Raw genomic sequence first — 16,212 nt, forward strand, 5'->3', positions numbered from 1 at the left:
TGTTGCAGGGAGCTGCTTGCTGACTGCCAATAAGCTGTTATGAACACTTGTAGCAAGTCTACATAAGCTACACACAGATAGGACATCCCATAAAGCATTCTCCATACTGTATTTATAGAAAGTGCTGTATTGCCTTAACATGCATAGTACCTTATAGAGGTGCCGTTCTAAAGCCTTAGGAGATATTATAGTAATGAACAAGAAGTTGTGAAATGTGAGAGATTCAGCCCCAAAGATAGTGGTTGTGTATCTCATTGAGTTTATTAGATGATGTTATGGTCAGGCAATGAAGGAGAGAGAGTTTGAAATAAATATTGAGAAAATAGATACTGGTAGTTTATTGGATGATCTTGTGGTATGGGAAGAGGGTAAGGCTCTGGGTAAATGAAGGAATGTCCATGATGGACGTAGCGGCGGCCATCTTGGGCGAGGCGGGGAGGAAGGTCAGTTTGGACACTTCACCATAGGATGAACTGCCACACTCTTCCTCATCCCTCTCTCCGTTGCCATCTGCTGGGGGGTCGCCCTCCTCCGGCCCAAAACCCACCACCTAGGGAGGGAGATCGATGTTAGAGCACACAGCTCTTAAACATTGATTACACTGCTCAACTATACACACACACTTACATGTACACTGAGTTTTCTGCAGTTGTGTCCACGGTGCTCCAGATACCAGGATCCCAGCTCTGCTCTGGTCATCTCTTTCAGGGCCTCAATCTACTCACACACACACAGTCACACGTGAAACGTCTGCAGAAACTACAGCAAGCAATGTAAAATTCTGCACACACCAGAAAAACTGAATTGTCCTGTGTGTGTCTCACCTCTCTGTGAAGCCTGTTGAAGACATACTGCTGTGTAACGACCTCGGCCCAGTTCCTGTCCACCTCCTCTCCCAGGTGTGTGTCCTCACACTCCTTTAGCTTGACCAGCGCAGTCACCTGTACACACACACACCTTCAGCTTAACAAGTAAACTTCAGTGCACTCGGATATATAGTCAGACACACACATACCTGTGTGTTGAAGGCACTCTCAGTCAGAGCACTCAACTTCTCTCCAAAGGAAGACAGAAACTCCTCTATCTTCAACTCTACCAGCTCAGTACTGAACGAGAAGAGAGAGCCCACTGTCATTACTATAAGAGGTGTGTTTCCAGGTCATAAGAGAGAGTCCTTCTAGCCTCAGGAAGGCCACATCAAAATCACTGCAGTGCACAATACAGTCAGTATGAGGATCTCACTTGAACTTGGTGGCCTGTGTTTCTACCGTGACAGAGAAGCCCAGGACTCCAGACGTGTTTCTGCAGGTTGGATAAACATGATACCTGGAGGAGAGAGATTGAGAGAGGGGTTTAAGTTGACTGAGCCAATTAGAAGATGGAGGTTTGGGACACTGAGGAAGGATGGGACACTGGTTAACACTACAACTCTTTCCAGAGGTTTCATGGTCTATTTAGTCACCAGAGAGACAGAGAAGTGTGAAACACAGACACTGACCCCAGAGTCTCTTTTGTCCTGAGGAAGTCAAAGCAGGGCTCCTCCATGTGCATCTGGAACCACAACAATATCAACAACACAGAGGTCAGAGGAAGAGGGGTTAGGGGATTAAAGGATGAATGATTGTTGGTGTACTCACCACCAGCAGCTCCATCAGTGTGTGTTCTCTGAGGGTTTTCAGACCAGACTGGAGAGAGAGAGAGAGAGAAAGGAAGAGAGTGACTGAATGTCAGAGGCGAGTCAATCAGTCATGAACAGATGAACCAGTGTGTGTGTGTGTGTACCTGGTAGTAGACTGTGACCTCTGAGTTGGCATCTCCCTTGTTCAGTGCTTTGACCTTACAGAGGTGCTGTTTCAGAGGCAGCTCCACCACTCTGAACAACACAGAGACCTCTGCTGGCAACTTGGAGAACTGCAGCTTACTGACACAGACAGCAAAGAAAGTTATATGTGTGTGTGTGTGTGTGTGTGTGTGTGTGTGTGTGTGTGTATAAACTTACTCAGTGACGTACTGCAGGAACTGGATTGACTCCTGCAGGGAAAACAGAAACCACTTTAATAAATGGCAGAAATCATACAAGAGGGTTTGGTGGAAAGGGTGTGTAATGTGTGTGTGTGTGTGTTTTGATGGTCCAGTCACCTGGCTAGTGAAGTTCCCCTGCACCAGTCCCTCTGCATAGAGCTGGGTCTTGAAGGTTCTGCTGAACTCCATCAGTTGTTCTACAGTCAGACCACCGTCTGCCAGCGCCTGGTACTTCTCTACCATGGACCAGCGACCATGCTCCAGGACCAACAACCGCACGTCCCTGAGAGTGTGTGTTTGGTGAGAGAGAGAGAAGACAATGGTGAGGTTGGACACACACCAACAAACAGACCCACACGCACACACGCGTGACGTACTTGCCCAGTTTCTCAGGTCGTATGAGGATGTTGAAGTAGGCCTTTTTGAGCTGCTCAGAGAACATATTGAAGACATCTTGACAGGCAGAAAAGTCAGCCAGATGGTCCAGGATCAGATGGAACAGGAGCTACAGAGGAGGGAACACCATCATCATCATCATCCTCGTGTGTGAGTGTGGTGTGTGTGGCGCGGTGCAGTGCGTCTGGGTCTAACTCACAGGCAGTTTGTGGTTGAAGCCCTTGACCTTGATAACCAGTCCGTGTTCTCCTACTGACAGCTTGTAGTCCAGCTGGGCCACGTCAGCCTCGTAGGCTGGCTCTGCTAGGTTGTGACCCAGTATGTTCACTAGCAGGTCAAATAACACCAGGCTAGGGAGGGGGAGAGAGAGCAGAGAATTAGAGGAAGGGGTGGGTGGAGAGGGGTGGGAGGGTGTGAGAGAGGGGGGAATGGGTGTTGGGGATGAGAGATTGGAGAGAGGGATATAAGCAGAGAGAAACAGGATTAAAATACTGTGTAAAACAGTTCCTAGCTATGGCTGCATTCTCGAGAGGCTAGCAGTTTTAGCACAATCTACCTGTGAAACAATTGTTGGCTAATGGCTAACTAAACCCTGGACTTACTTCCTGGCTGACTGCTGGATGACCGGAGAGATGAGATGGAAGCGGATGTAAGCTGAAGGAGAGAAAGAAGAAACGATAGATCAGCAAAGGAGAGAGAGGAAACATCAGATCAACGGAGAGAGAGTAGAAATGACAGATCAATGAAAGATTATAGCTATTGACCATTTTGAATTGTTCACTGTTGTCGTAACTCAAATCAAATGTTTTATAAAGCCCTTTATACGTTAAATAAAGGTTCAAAAAAAGAAATGATCAGCAGAAGAACAGTTGCCAGTAAAAACTCCCTAGAAGGAAGGAACCTATGAAGAAACCTAGAGAGGAACCAGGCTCAGAGGGGTGAACCGTTTTCTACTGGCTGTACCAGATAGAGATTAAGGCAAAACTCCACCCAAAAACAATATTTTGGTATTTGTTTCACTAGTCCTTTGTTGATATAGTCCCAAAATGTTTTGCATGTCAGCAATCATGTTTTCAAGATAAATCACTTTCAAAATACAGAAACACACACAGTATGATCAACTGTGACTATATCAACTATGGACTAATGAAACAAACTGTGACTATATCAACTATGGACTAATGAAACAAACTGTGACTATATCAACTATGGACTAATGAAACAAACTGTGACTATATCAACTATGGACTAATGAAACAAACTGTGACTATATCAACTATGGACTAATGAAACAAACTGTGACTATATCAACTATGGACTAATGAAACAAACTGTGACTATATCAACTATGGACTAATGAAACAAACTGTGACTATATCAACTATGGACTAATGAAACAAACTGTGACTATATCAACTATGGACTAATGAAACAAACTGTGACTATATCAACTATGGACTAATGAAACAAACTGTGACTATATCAACTATGGACTAATGAAACAAACTGTGACTATATCAACTATGGACTAATGAAACAAACTGTGACTATATCAACTATGGACTAATGAAACAAACTGTGACTATATCAACTATGGACTAATGAAACAAACTACTATATCAAAACTAATGAGTTATATCAACTATGGACTAATGAAACAAACTGGACTATATTTCCAAACTTTAAGAGAAACAAACTGTGACTATATCAACTATGGACTAATGAAACAAACTGTGACTATATCAACTATGGACTAATGAAACAAATACCAAAAGAGTTTTTGGGTGGAATTTTCCTTTAAGAGAATATGTGGACATTGAGGCCAGATTGTGTGTTTTATAAAGAAATTACTTTGAAACACACACACACACACACACTAGGGCTGGCACAATTACTGTGTGGATGAAAACCATTATGAAGGGAAAATAACTGTCATAATTATTGTTTTTTTGGGGTACGAACAGGACGGCCTGGAATTTGTGCAATTGAGTCTGTTTCTGCTGTAACATGTACCCTAAACAACATGATGAAACAAGCAAGGTGCTGGAGCAAACCAGTCTTCAGGTTGCCTAGGAAACAGCAGCACACATGAAAAGAACGGGCTTGGAACCATAGAATTATCAACTAGAATAATCATTTTAGAGGATCTATATGCTTGGAACCTCTTACCCTGGCAATTTGACTGGTAAACTCATGGTTACACTAGGGATGGCTGCATGGTATTGTGATGCAATAACATCCATGGTCATGTAGAATGTTCATTCAAAGTATGTTAACTGATGTGGCTCTTGTAATGAAATGTCTTTTTTTGTAACGTCAGTTGAGTTGAATCAAAGATTTTCAATTATATTGACAAGATAGTGGAGTGACCGCTCTAACAATGGAAATACATGTCCTTAAAGATGGAAGGCATTCAGGTGGGACCATTCTTGCCAATGAGAGGGCAGAATGGTCCCACCTGAACAACAGGTACAACTCTGATATAAAGTCGTTTTTTTCAAAGTTGGTTAAATGCGTCAACTTATATCAGTGCATTTGTAACAACCTAACCATTCCTGAAAATCTATCAGATCAAATAAGCCTCACGTAGCAATTTAGCAATTACATTGTTTGTTCACCAAATTCAACACTCTCACATTGACCTCCTTTCCAAAAATTCCTCACTTCGTGGTCTTATTTTCGCAGACAGATTTTGGGCGGAGTAAACCCTCCTGTGGGTACACTCGCAGTGGCTGTCAGTCCATCCATTATGCCATCTTTGAATTGAATGGGGACGCCCATTCTATTTCTGGTATTACTATTCAAACGGTTATTACAGAGATTGCGTTGGCTGGCCAAATTACCGTCATCCAAAATTCCATGACCGTCATAGCCCTAACACACACACACACACCTTTGGGGATGTTGAACTTGTTGTCCTTCTTGTACCAGAGGCATCCTCGGTCGTTGGCAGTTACTCTGACTGGCAGCTCAGTATCAGGACAGTCAGACTGCTTCAGGCTGAAATCAGTCGCTGGAAGGAAGACACGAAATATGAACACATTAGGAAATTTCACAACACAGAAACACACAGACACACACACAGAAACACACAGAAACACACACACAGAAACACACACACACACACAGAAACACACACACACACAGAAACACACACACACACTAACCGATGAACTTGTTCTCGACAGGAAGGTGCAGGTCAGAGCTGTGCTCAAAGTCTCCGTTCCAGCGCTCTCTCCACTCCTGCTGGATATCTGGACAGAGAAGAGACAACTATCAGGATACCCTCTCTCTTTCTCTACATACTGGGACCATGTTGACATGATCTGCTCCTCTAATAATGCAAACACATAGAGGGCCTTCAGAAAGTATACATACATCTTGACCTTTTCCACATCTTGTTGTGTTACAGCCTGAATTTCAAATGGATTCAATTGAGATTTTGTGTCACTGGTCTACACACAATACCCCATAACGTCAAAGTGGAATTATGTTTTTAGACATTTTTACAAATTAATTAATAATGAAAAGCTGAAATGTATTGAGTAAATAGGTATTCGGCCCCTAAAAGCCTAAATACGATCAGGAGTAAACATGTGCTTAACAAATCACATAATAAGTTGCATGGACTCACTCTGTGTGGAATAATAGTGTTTAACATGATTTTTGAATGACTACCTCATCACTGTACCCCACACATACAATGGTCTGTAAGGTCCCTCAGTCGAGCAGTACATTTCAAGCACAGATTCAACCACAAAGACCAGGGAGGTTTTCCAATGCCCAGCAAAGAAGGGCTGGTTAAATGGTTAAAAAAATAATAATTTTAAAACAGATTGAATATCTAAATATATTTAAGCATGGTGAAGTTATTAATTACACTTTGAATGGTGCATCAATACACCCAGTCACTAGAAAGATACAGGCGTCCTTCCTAACTCAGTTGCCAGAGAGGAAGGAAACCAGTTACAGAGTTTAATGGCTGTGATAGGAGAAAACTGAGGATGTATAAACAACATTGTAGTTACTTCACAACACTAGCCTGTACAGAATAAAAAATATTCCAAAACATGCATGTTTCCATTAAGGCATTAAAGTAAAACTGAAAAGCATGTGGCAAAGAAATAAACTTTATGTCCTGAACACAAAATGTTATGTTTGGGCCAAATCCAACACAACACATCACTGAGTACCACTCTTCATATTTTCAAGCATGGTGATGGCTGCATCATGTTATTGGTATGCTTGTCATTGGCATGACTAGGATAAAAAGAAATGGAATATATCTAAGCACAGGCAAAGAGGAACACCTGGTTCAGTCTGCTTTCCAACAGATACCGGGAGACAAATTCACCTTTCAGCAGGACAATAACCTAAAACACAAGGCCAAATCTACATTACAGTTGTTTACCAAGACGCTATTGAATGTTCCTGAGTGGCCTAGTTACAGTTTTGACTTAAATCGGCGTGAAAATCTATGGCAAGACCTGAAAATGGCTGTCTATCAATGATCAACAACGACCTTGACAGAGCTTGAAGAACTTTAAAAAGAATGATGTGCAAATATTGTACAATCCAGGTGTACAAAGCTCTGAATAGCCTTAATTTCTCAGAGCAAGAATAGACTGACAAGTTTCAGAAGAAAGGTCATTGTTTCTGGCCATTTTGAGCCTGTTATCGAACCCACAAATGCTGATGCTCAAGAAACTCAACTAGTCTAAAGAAGGACAGTTTTATTGCTTCTTTAATCATCACAACAGTTTTCAGCTGTGCTAGCATAATTGCAAAAGGGTTTTCTAATGATCAATTATCCTTTTAAAATGATAAACTTGGATTAGCTAACACAACATGCCATTGGAACACAGGAGTGACGGTTGCTGATAATGGGCCTCTGTACACCAATGTAAATATCCCATTAAAAATCTGCCGTTTCCAGCTACAATAGTCATTTACAACATTAACAATGTCTACACTGTATTTCTGATCAATTTGATGTTATTTTAATGGACAGAAAATGAGCTTTTCTTTCAAAAACAAGGACATTTCCTAGTGACCCCAAACTTTTGAACGGTAGTGTATACTTAATCCCTTTTGAACTCAGGCTGGAACAAGTCAAGGGGTATGAAGACTTTCTGAAGCCACTGTAGTTTGTGTGTGTGTGTGTGTGTCTCTCTCACCCTCTACGCTGTAGTGTGTCCCAAACCATTTCTCCCTGAGGGGACAGTGGCCTTCGTGTTCTGGAGAGAGCAGCAACAGGTTGGATCTGTCTGGAGTCAGCAAGGACAGGGCCGCACTGATCACCTACACACACACACACACACACACACACACACAATAAATACTTTATTTGAATCAACAAATTACATTCAAGAAGGTTTCAAACATTTCAAAGGTCTTTGTATGCATAGACACTTAAGGATACAGAGAGCGCCTTCTCCAAACAGCACATACACATACACACACACCAGGTTAGCTTCGTAAGCAAGGAAAGGGCCGCAACGATCACCTAAACACACACACACAGTCCGTACCTCAGGTGAATACTGGAACATGAGCTGGTCTCCGGTGAGGAAGTGTTCTTTTGGAAACAGCTGCATGTTCTCACAGATATCCTCCACATACTCTATAGGGTCCGTCTGAAACACACAGGGGTGCATCGTTTGGTTGGAATTCATTCCTGTACTTGTAGATAGGAGGAGAATGTTAGTAGTATTTACCTGTTCCTGGTAGTGAAACTCGTTGGCTTCAATCTTTTGAATCTCCTCATAGATCCTACAAACATAGAGAGAGAGAGAGAGAGAGAGAGACAGAGAGCGAGCGAGCGAGATGGAGAGAAAGAGAGAGTGAGCGAGATGGAGAGAGAAAGAGAGATAGTCATATACTGTATAAATAAAGCACATATTCTGCATTTCACATGCCTATAATGAAGCCCTAATCACACAGACACTACCTTTGTTGGGGGCCCAGGCTCTGTAGCATCTTGAGATACTGGAAGACCAGGTGAGCCACCTGTAGATAAAACACATATAATGTGTGTACTGTGTACCAAACGTTTTACTATACTGTTGAGTACCAAAAGTGCTCACAAGAATAGTAAGCCAACTACAATTCAGAGAAGTGAGGAAATGTTGCCAGTCCTCACTTGTAAAAATACTATTTTAGGCTTCAGGGTTAGGTTTATAACTAGGGTTAGGTTTATAATTAGGGTTAGGATTATAATTAGGGTTAGGTTTATAACTAGGGTTAGGTTTATAATTAGGGTTAGGTTTATAATTAGGGTTAGGTTTATAACTAGGGTTAGGTTTATAATTAGGGTTAGGGTTATAATTAGGGTTAGGTTTATAACTAGGGTTAGGTTTATAACTAGGGTTAGGGTTATAATTAGGGTTAGGTTTATAACTAGGGTTAGGGTTATAATTAGGGTTAGGTTTATAACTAGGGTTAGGTTTATAACTAGGGTTAGGAAAATAGGACTTTGAATGGATGTGTGAGTGAGTGTGTACCAACCTGGTAGAAGTTCTGGAATCCTTGGTCAGTGAGTGTGTACCAACCTGGTAGAAGTTCTGGAATCCTTGGTCAGTGAGTGTGTACCAACCTGGTAGAAGTTCTGGAATCCTTGGTCAGTGACTGTGTACCAACCTGGTAGAAGTTCTGGAATCCTTGGTCAGTGAGTGTGTACCAACCTGGTAGAAGTTCTGGAATCCTTGGTCAGTGAGTGTGTACCAACCTGGTAGAAGTTCTGGAATCCTTGGTCAGTGAGTGTGTACCAACCTGGTAGAAGTTCTGGAATCCTTGGTCAGTGAGTGTGTACCAGCCTGGTAGAAGTTCTGGAATCCTTGGTCAGTGAGTGTGTACCAACCTGGTAGAAGTTCTGGAATCCTTGGTCAGTGAGTGTGTACCAACCTGGTAGAAGTTCTGGAATCCTTGGTCAGTGAGTGTGTACCAACCTGGTAGAAGTTCTGAAATCCTTGGTCAGTGAGTGTGTACCAACCTGGTAGAAGTTCTGGAATCCTTGGTCAGTGAGTGTGTACCAACCTGGTAGAAGTTCTGGAATCCTTGGTCAGTGACTGTGTACCAACCTGGTATAAGTTCTGGAATCCTTGGTCAGTGAGTGTGTACCAACTTGGTAGAAGTTCTGGAATCCTTGGTCAGTGAGTGTGTACCAACCTAGTAGAAGTTCTGAAATCCTTGGTCAGTGAGTGTGTACCAACCTGGTAGAAGTTCTGGAATCCTTGGTCAGTGAGTGTGTACCAACTTGGTAGAAGTTCTGGAATCCTTGGTCAGTGAGTGTGTACCAACCTGGTAGAAGTTCTGGAATCCTTGGTCAGTGAGTGTGTACCAACCTGGTAGAAGTTCTGGAATCCTTGGTCAGTGACTGTGTACCAACCTGGTAGAAGTTCTGAAATCATTGGTCAGTGAGTGTGTACCAACCTGGTAGAAGTTCTGAAATCCTTGGTCAGTGAGTGTGTACCAACCTGGTAGAAGTTCTGGAATCCTTGGTCAGTGAGTGTGTACCAACCTGGTAGAAGTTCTGGAATCGTTGGTCAGTGACTGTGTACCAACCTGGTAGAAGTTCTGGAATCCTTGGTCAGTGAGTGTGTACCAACCTGGTAGAAGTTCTGGAATCCTTGGTCAGTGAGTGTGTACCAACCTGGTAGAAGTTCTGAAATCCTTGGTCAGTGAGTGTGTACCAACCTGGTAGAAGTTCTGGAATCCTTGGTCAGTGACTGTGTACCAACCTGGTAGAAGTTCTGAAATCCTTGGTCAGTGAGTGTGTACCAACCTGGTAGAAGTTCTGAAATCCTTGGTCAGTGAGTGTGTACCAACCTGGTAGAAGTTCTGAAATCCTTGGTCAGTGAGTGTGTACCAACCTGGTAGAAGTTCTGGAATCCTTGGTCAGTGAGTGTGACTGAGATAGAGAAGATGGAGTAGGTAGAGTTCTGGTCAAAGCCTGTTTCACTGTTCCCTCCAAACAGAGCCATGGCCCAGCACCTACACACACACACACACACCTCAGCACCTAAGTACAGTTGCCACATAAACATTGCTATAAAACGGTGCATTGTGGGTTATGTAGTCCTGTGTGCTGTAGTTCTGACTCACTTCCTCCTGAGAATTGATAGGATGCTGCCTGTGCCCTCGTGACCAATCAGCCAAGAGATGTAGTGGAGAGGCTTCACCCTGAGAAAGAGAGAGAGAGAGGTGGAGCGAGAACGGGATGGGGGGACGAAGAGAGGCAGAAAGAGTGAGGCAGAGAGAGAGGTGCATCATCAACTGTAGTATCTCTCCTGTAGTTCCTCTGTTATAAAGCTGTATTAGCTGTAGTAGCTGTACTGTCTGTAGTAGCTGTATTATCTGTAATAGCTGTATTATCTGTAATAGCTGTATTATCTGTAGCTGTATTATCTGTAATAGCTGTATTATCTGTAATAGCTGTATTATCTGGAGTAGCTGTATTATCTGGAGTAGCTGTATTATCTGGAGTGGCTGTATTATCTGGAGTGGCTGTATTATCTGTAATAGCTGTATTATCTGGAGTGGCTGTATTATCTGCTGTATTATCTGTAGCAGCTGTATTATCTGTAGCAGCTGTATTATCTGTAGTAGCTGTATTATCTGTAGCTGTATTATCTGCTGTATTATCTGGAGTAGCTGTATTATCTGTAGTAGCTGTATTATCTGTAGTAGCTGTATTATCTGTAGTAGCTGTATTATCTGTAGTAGCTGTATTATCTGTAGTAGCTGTATTATCTGTAGTAGCTGTATTATCTGTAGTAGCTGTATTATCTGTAGTAGCTGTATTATCTGTAGTAGCTGTATTATCTGTTGTAGCTGTATTATCTGTAGTAGCTGTATTATCTGTAGTAGCTGTATTATCTGTAGCAGCTGTATTATCTGTAGTAGCTGTATTATCTGTAGCAGCTGTATTTTCTGTAGCAGCTGTATTATCTGTAGTAGCTGTATTATCTGTAATAGCTGTATTATATGTAGTTGTGTTTCTTACCTGTAGTGTTTCTCCTGAGGAGGCAGGGACCAGGTGATGGTCAGAGCATGGACCTTCCTCACAGGAACAACTGAAACACACAGCTATGTCTTACTACACTTGTGAGCGTATCTTTTTGGGAACCAACAATTGATTCCCATTCAAAATCCTGTTTTCAGTGAGCTGAACTGAAGCTGTATGGCTCTAATGGAGATCAGGAGAGAAGGCTGTGCAGGTCAGCTCAATAGAGCAGGTGTTCCTACCTCTGTACAGCTTGTTGAAGGCTGGAGTATCAAAGGGATCCAGCAGTTCAGAGAAGTCCGGCTTGGGCTGAGCACTGAGGAACAGGGTTCAGTAAGTGTTCGCTAAATGGCCATATAATATTTGAATGGTGAGAGATTTATGTACAGCTGAGACTCACTTGTTGGGCACTCCACTGAAGATCTCCTTCACCCACTCCTCTAGAGTGTCCAGCTTCTCTACACACACACACACAGACACACACACACACACACACACACACACCGACAGAGGAGGACAACAGAGTTACATGTGTGACTGCGCGGCAAGGTCGTGTGTGTGTATGTGTGTGTGTGAGTGCGCGTCACCTTTAGACTGCACAGCCAGGGTCATGTAGTGGGCAGAGTAATGTCTCTTCCAGAAGGAGCGGAGCCTCTTGTAAACGTTGATCTTCTTTTTCCTGGGCTCTGTCTTCAGAGTCTGGGCATTACCTGGGGAAACCATGACAACCACCGGGTGAAACCATGACAACAGCTCCGTCACATACCACAATAACACAACATCTGTCTCTCCTTTACACATGACAACACAGTACACAGAGTAGTTTTTTTGTGTGTGTGTGTGTGCGTGCATGCGTGCGTGTCCTCACCCCAGCAGAACTTGCCCATGGGGTGACCTGGCTTCGCTAGACTCCCAAACAACATCTCTTTCCTGTGAGAGTCAGACGGCTTGGCCAGTTGGTACTCTGATAAAAGAGAGAAGGGGGAGCAGGTCACTACAAAACCAGTGCATAAGCTCTGAATAAAGTCACACAAAAAATCCCCCAGAATGCCTCTTACCGGAGTCGACAGCTTCCACCTCCCTGTCGATGGCGTCTCGGATCATCAGAGGACAGATGAAAAACTGGGCCCATCTGGAGAGAGCCAATCACAAACAGGTACAGAGTCAGATGGACTAATCCGAATCAAGAGACAAGGCACAGAGACTATAATGGTGGTGTGTTGCTGACCTGTCCAGAGCCTCTCTGAATTTCTTTCTCTGGACGTCAAACTGGAAGACGGTCCTCTCACAGTCCGTGGAGGCATTGTCACTGCCCCCATGTTTCTTCAGGAAGGCATCGAAACCATTCTCTGATGGGTACTTCTCACTGCCCATGAACACCACTACAGGAGGAGAGGAGAGGGGGAGGAGAGGAGAGGGGGAGGAGAGGGAGGAGAGAGAGGGAGGAGAGTCTGTTTTATATCCTCTTGTGTCACAAACACAGCATTGCACCAGATTTATCACAACAAAACAATCTCATCCTTAAGGGCCATCATACTCACTGTGTTCCAGGAAGTGGGCGAGGCCTGGGAGGTCATTGGGGTCACTGAAGCTGCCAATACCCACACACAGCGCTGCTGCAGACTGACACACACACGCAAACACACACAAATAAACAAACACACAATCATCAACACCCTTATTACTATTGCTGCTAATGTGCTGTTATTTCCTCTTCAGGTCACCCTCTCACCTGTTTCTCTGAGTGTCCCTTCTTCCTCTTCCCTCCATCCTCGTCATCCTCAAAGTCACTGTCCTTGTCATCCTCCTCTTCTTCAGACTCTTCCTCTGTTTCCTCTCCTGAGTCTTCTTCCTCCTCTTCCTCCTCCCCCAGTTCCTCCTCCTCCTCTGATTCGTCATCTCCAGAAGAGGCGGGACCAGTGAAGTCTGAAATGAGCAGAACTCGAAGCCCATTGGTCAGCTCGATGTACCTGTGGGAGGGGTTAGACAGAGGTAAACACTATTCTCTTATTCTAAGATGCTGACACAACCATACACACACAGTTTGGCCCTCCGAAACTGCGTGCTTCAGTTGGTTTAAAATGACAGCAGGATGTCTTGTTTACACCGCTCCTTGGCCAACATGTGACCTGTTACACTCCCAGACACCCTGCTGAGTCTCGCAGGCAGGCAGGCAGGCAGGCAGGCAGATGGAAAGAAAAAGTCTCTCTCTCTCACACTCACACACATTCTCTTTCTCTCTCTCACACACACACGTTGGTGTGTAAGGTAAACATTGATGTTACCTGTACTGTTTGGGGTCACTAGGGGACTTGATGATCTCCGGGTCTCCAGTGTTCTCTCCTCCTCCATCCCCTGCTTCCTGGACTTGGACCTTTGGCTCTGGCTCAGCTTCCTCTCTTTCTTCTTCTCTTTCCTCCCCTCGGTCCGGTCCGGTACTAGAGCCACTGGCTGAGGCACTTCTGGACTTGTTGGTCTGTGGCATTCTGAATAGCGACGACACTTTGGCACTGTGAGGCGACAACAGCGGGCCACGGTGAATAGGACACAGGGAAACCAATATACAGGTTATTCAACTCCAGGTCTGGAGGGACTCTTCTCTACTTGGAAGTTCATTCATGTCACTGATCGGGCAGAGAGTCCATTCACCTTGGGTGCCAGGTCTGAGTCAGTCCCTGATTCGCAGGGAAGGATGACAACCACAGGGGTTTGGGTCCTGCAGGTCTGGAACTGAATGGCCCTGCTCTACTGGCCAACACTGTGACACAGCGTGTCACTCTAAGGACAGCAATGGTGATGGGCTGGATTTAATTTAAAATGATTGCTTAAGCTAGGCTATATTTAATAATATATTAATATTTTAATGACCGATCTGTCAAGAAGTGACAGTGATTGAAAGTATGACTCTGCGAAGCAAACATCTATGTATTAGTTTGATCAGCTGTCAAAAAAGTATTATCATGCCAGACACAGTCAACAGATGCAATGGGGGGGGGGGGGGCGACAATACATCTATTCACCCAACGCCTGTCTGGTTTGTTCGCCCGTATTCAGCTGTGTCAGCTACAAAACAACCCCAGTCCCCAAGTGCCCTACACTCGCCTCTCTGCGGGCTTTATGTAGGCTCAGTCAGCACTGCAAGTCAGCCAACTTATATCGCTAGCAGCAAACTGTAGCAAGCGAGTCACCGGTTACAAAATGGCAATAATATGAAAGATACAGTAACACATGTATAGGCTACTTCACCATGATCGACCGACAAGTCTATCAAAAAGCCTCAGACATTTCTAGGCTAGCGACTCACACAATACATGTCAAACCCCACCCAACGTTTCTACTACGGGAACGTATACTTCAAATTGGTTCTATGTCCTAGAATTAATCTTATATTTGGTCAAGTTTGACAGCTAACAAAGTAGCGTCGGTCCCGGCGATGTTTCCATACCTTGCTTCTTGATATCACAGGGATGGAACCTAGCGTGTCCCCGGCATATGGTAGGATGATTATTTTGCTATAAGGAGCGCCTTGATTCGTCGAACGCCAAGAGCATTTCAACATTGCAACATTTGATTGCTCTGGAACAAGGCAGACACACCCAGGGGCGTGATTACGGAAACTTTAAACGATCGTGATTGGGCAAAAATAAGCCACACGTGGGAACTTCTCTACTCTTCACATTGTGGTTACATTGTAGCAGCAACACGAGACTGTTTATTACATTGTAACTAACAAGTACTGTAGCACTAGCAGCAACAACAAAATGGACAGTGTCGACAAGTTGTCTGGCAGGACCTATACTTACCACAGTCCCGCGTTACAGCAGTCCATAATGAGTTTATATTTCCCAGCACTCATTCATTGCACCGTAATAAAATCAGCATCAAGGTAGTTTACAGTCGCTTGTTGGTTTGTCCATGGATAGGCTTGAGGTAGGCAACTGTACATTGTGATGCAGATACAGTAGAATACAAGTGATACGTTCTATTGAATTGCTTCCTAAATTCCAAACCTTCCAGTTACAGTGTTGAGCCGCTAGGGGGTAGGCGACAACAGGGCAGATATTGATAGAGTTTGTCTGTTGATCGTCTGTAGGCCTACAGTTGAACGAGCGACTGCTTAAGACATGACCTTGCTTTTGGGCCGTTTGCAGAGACACAGATTAGACTCTCATTCTCCTGAACAGACTGAAGACCAATGATAATGTGCTGGATATCCTGATAATGACTAATGAAACCACAGACGTCAGTCTGTTTAATGCAGAACCAGGCCAGGGAAGATTCAACAATACTTACAAAAATACAGTCTACTCTATGTAATTCTATGCAATTTATTTATATTATATTTGTATCTCTGTCTTTGTGTGTCTTTGTGTGTGTGTGTGTGTGTGTGTGTGTGTGTGTGTTTTCTACCTGTGTGTATATGTGTGCGTATGTGTGTACTTCGTCTGACTTTAGATTCTAAAGGGCCGAGGTTCCCATGGCAACTGATTAAAACCCTAATTAAAGCAGGGGGTTTAATTCATTAGCTGGTGTGTGTGTGTGTGTGTGTGTGTGTGTGTGTGTGTGTGTGTGTGTGTTTGTTTGTTTATTTTCCAGAACCAAATGCAAGAGACTAGAGGTGAGTAGAAGCCAGAGCAGAGTGTCTCGTCTCTGGCTGGGTGGAGTCCACGGAAGAGGAGAGTAGGGAAAGAAAGAAAGAAAGAAAGAAAGAAAGAAAGAAAGAAAGAAAGAAGAGGTATTTGTCAGGTTTAACGGTGCAGAGGAATGAACAAAAAAGAGGAAGAGAAGAG

At 43.7% G+C, this 16,212-nt stretch overlaps 1 protein-coding gene across 2 annotated transcripts; it reads right to left on the reverse strand.

The window, feature by feature from the left end:
• Positions 1-242: 242 nt before the first annotated feature.
• Positions 243-15,308, reverse strand: LOC115117417 (nardilysin-like). Of its 2 annotated transcripts, none has more exons than XM_065024604.1 (32): positions 15,226-15,308; positions 13,708-13,932; positions 13,155-13,392; positions 12,964-13,045; positions 12,651-12,804; positions 12,481-12,554; positions 12,291-12,386; positions 12,010-12,132; positions 11,823-11,880; positions 11,665-11,738; positions 11,423-11,492; positions 10,522-10,599; positions 10,290-10,410; positions 8,369-8,427; positions 8,136-8,190; positions 7,950-8,054; positions 7,596-7,719; positions 5,586-5,672; positions 5,312-5,431; positions 3,021-3,072; positions 2,618-2,768; positions 2,400-2,527; positions 2,140-2,305; positions 2,000-2,031; positions 1,783-1,921; positions 1,638-1,685; positions 1,499-1,551; positions 1,243-1,326; positions 1,016-1,106; positions 825-941; positions 628-717; positions 243-550 (listed from the first exon to the last, which is right to left on the reverse strand). In XM_065024604.1, exons 1-32 carry the CDS (start codon positions 15,276-15,278, stop codon positions 338-340), a joined length of 3,360 nt encoding a protein of 1,119 aa, XP_064880676.1. In that variant the 5' UTR covers positions 15,279-15,308; the 3' UTR covers positions 243-337. The 2 variants fall into 2 exon arrangements, with proteins under 2 accessions (XP_064880676.1, XP_064880679.1); XM_065024607.1 differs by lacking the exon at positions 15,226-15,308 and adding an exon at positions 14,072-14,229.
• Positions 15,309-16,212: the final 904 nt, after the last annotated feature.

The sequence above is a fragment of the Oncorhynchus nerka genome, linkage group LG2 (assembly GCF_034236695.1).
Source record: "Oncorhynchus nerka isolate Pitt River linkage group LG2, Oner_Uvic_2.0, whole genome shotgun sequence".
In the NCBI taxonomy this organism is placed as follows: Eukaryota; Metazoa; Chordata; class Actinopteri; order Salmoniformes; family Salmonidae; genus Oncorhynchus; species Oncorhynchus nerka.

Excerpts from the sequence above, each read along its gene's own strand:
- LOC115117417 (XM_065024604.1), bottom strand. The coding sequence starts at position 15,278 with ATGAGTGCTGGGAAATATAAACTCATTATGGACTGCTGTAACGCGGGA. Across the intron at positions 13,933-15,225 it reads TGCTGTAACGCGGGACTGTG|TGCCAAAGTGTCGTCGCTAT; the intron begins GTAAGTATAGGT and ends GTCGCCTCACAG. Across the intron at positions 942-1,015 it reads AGAGTGCCTTCAACACACAG|GTGACTGCGCTGGTCAAGCT; the intron begins GTATGTGTGTGT and ends GTGTGTGTACAG.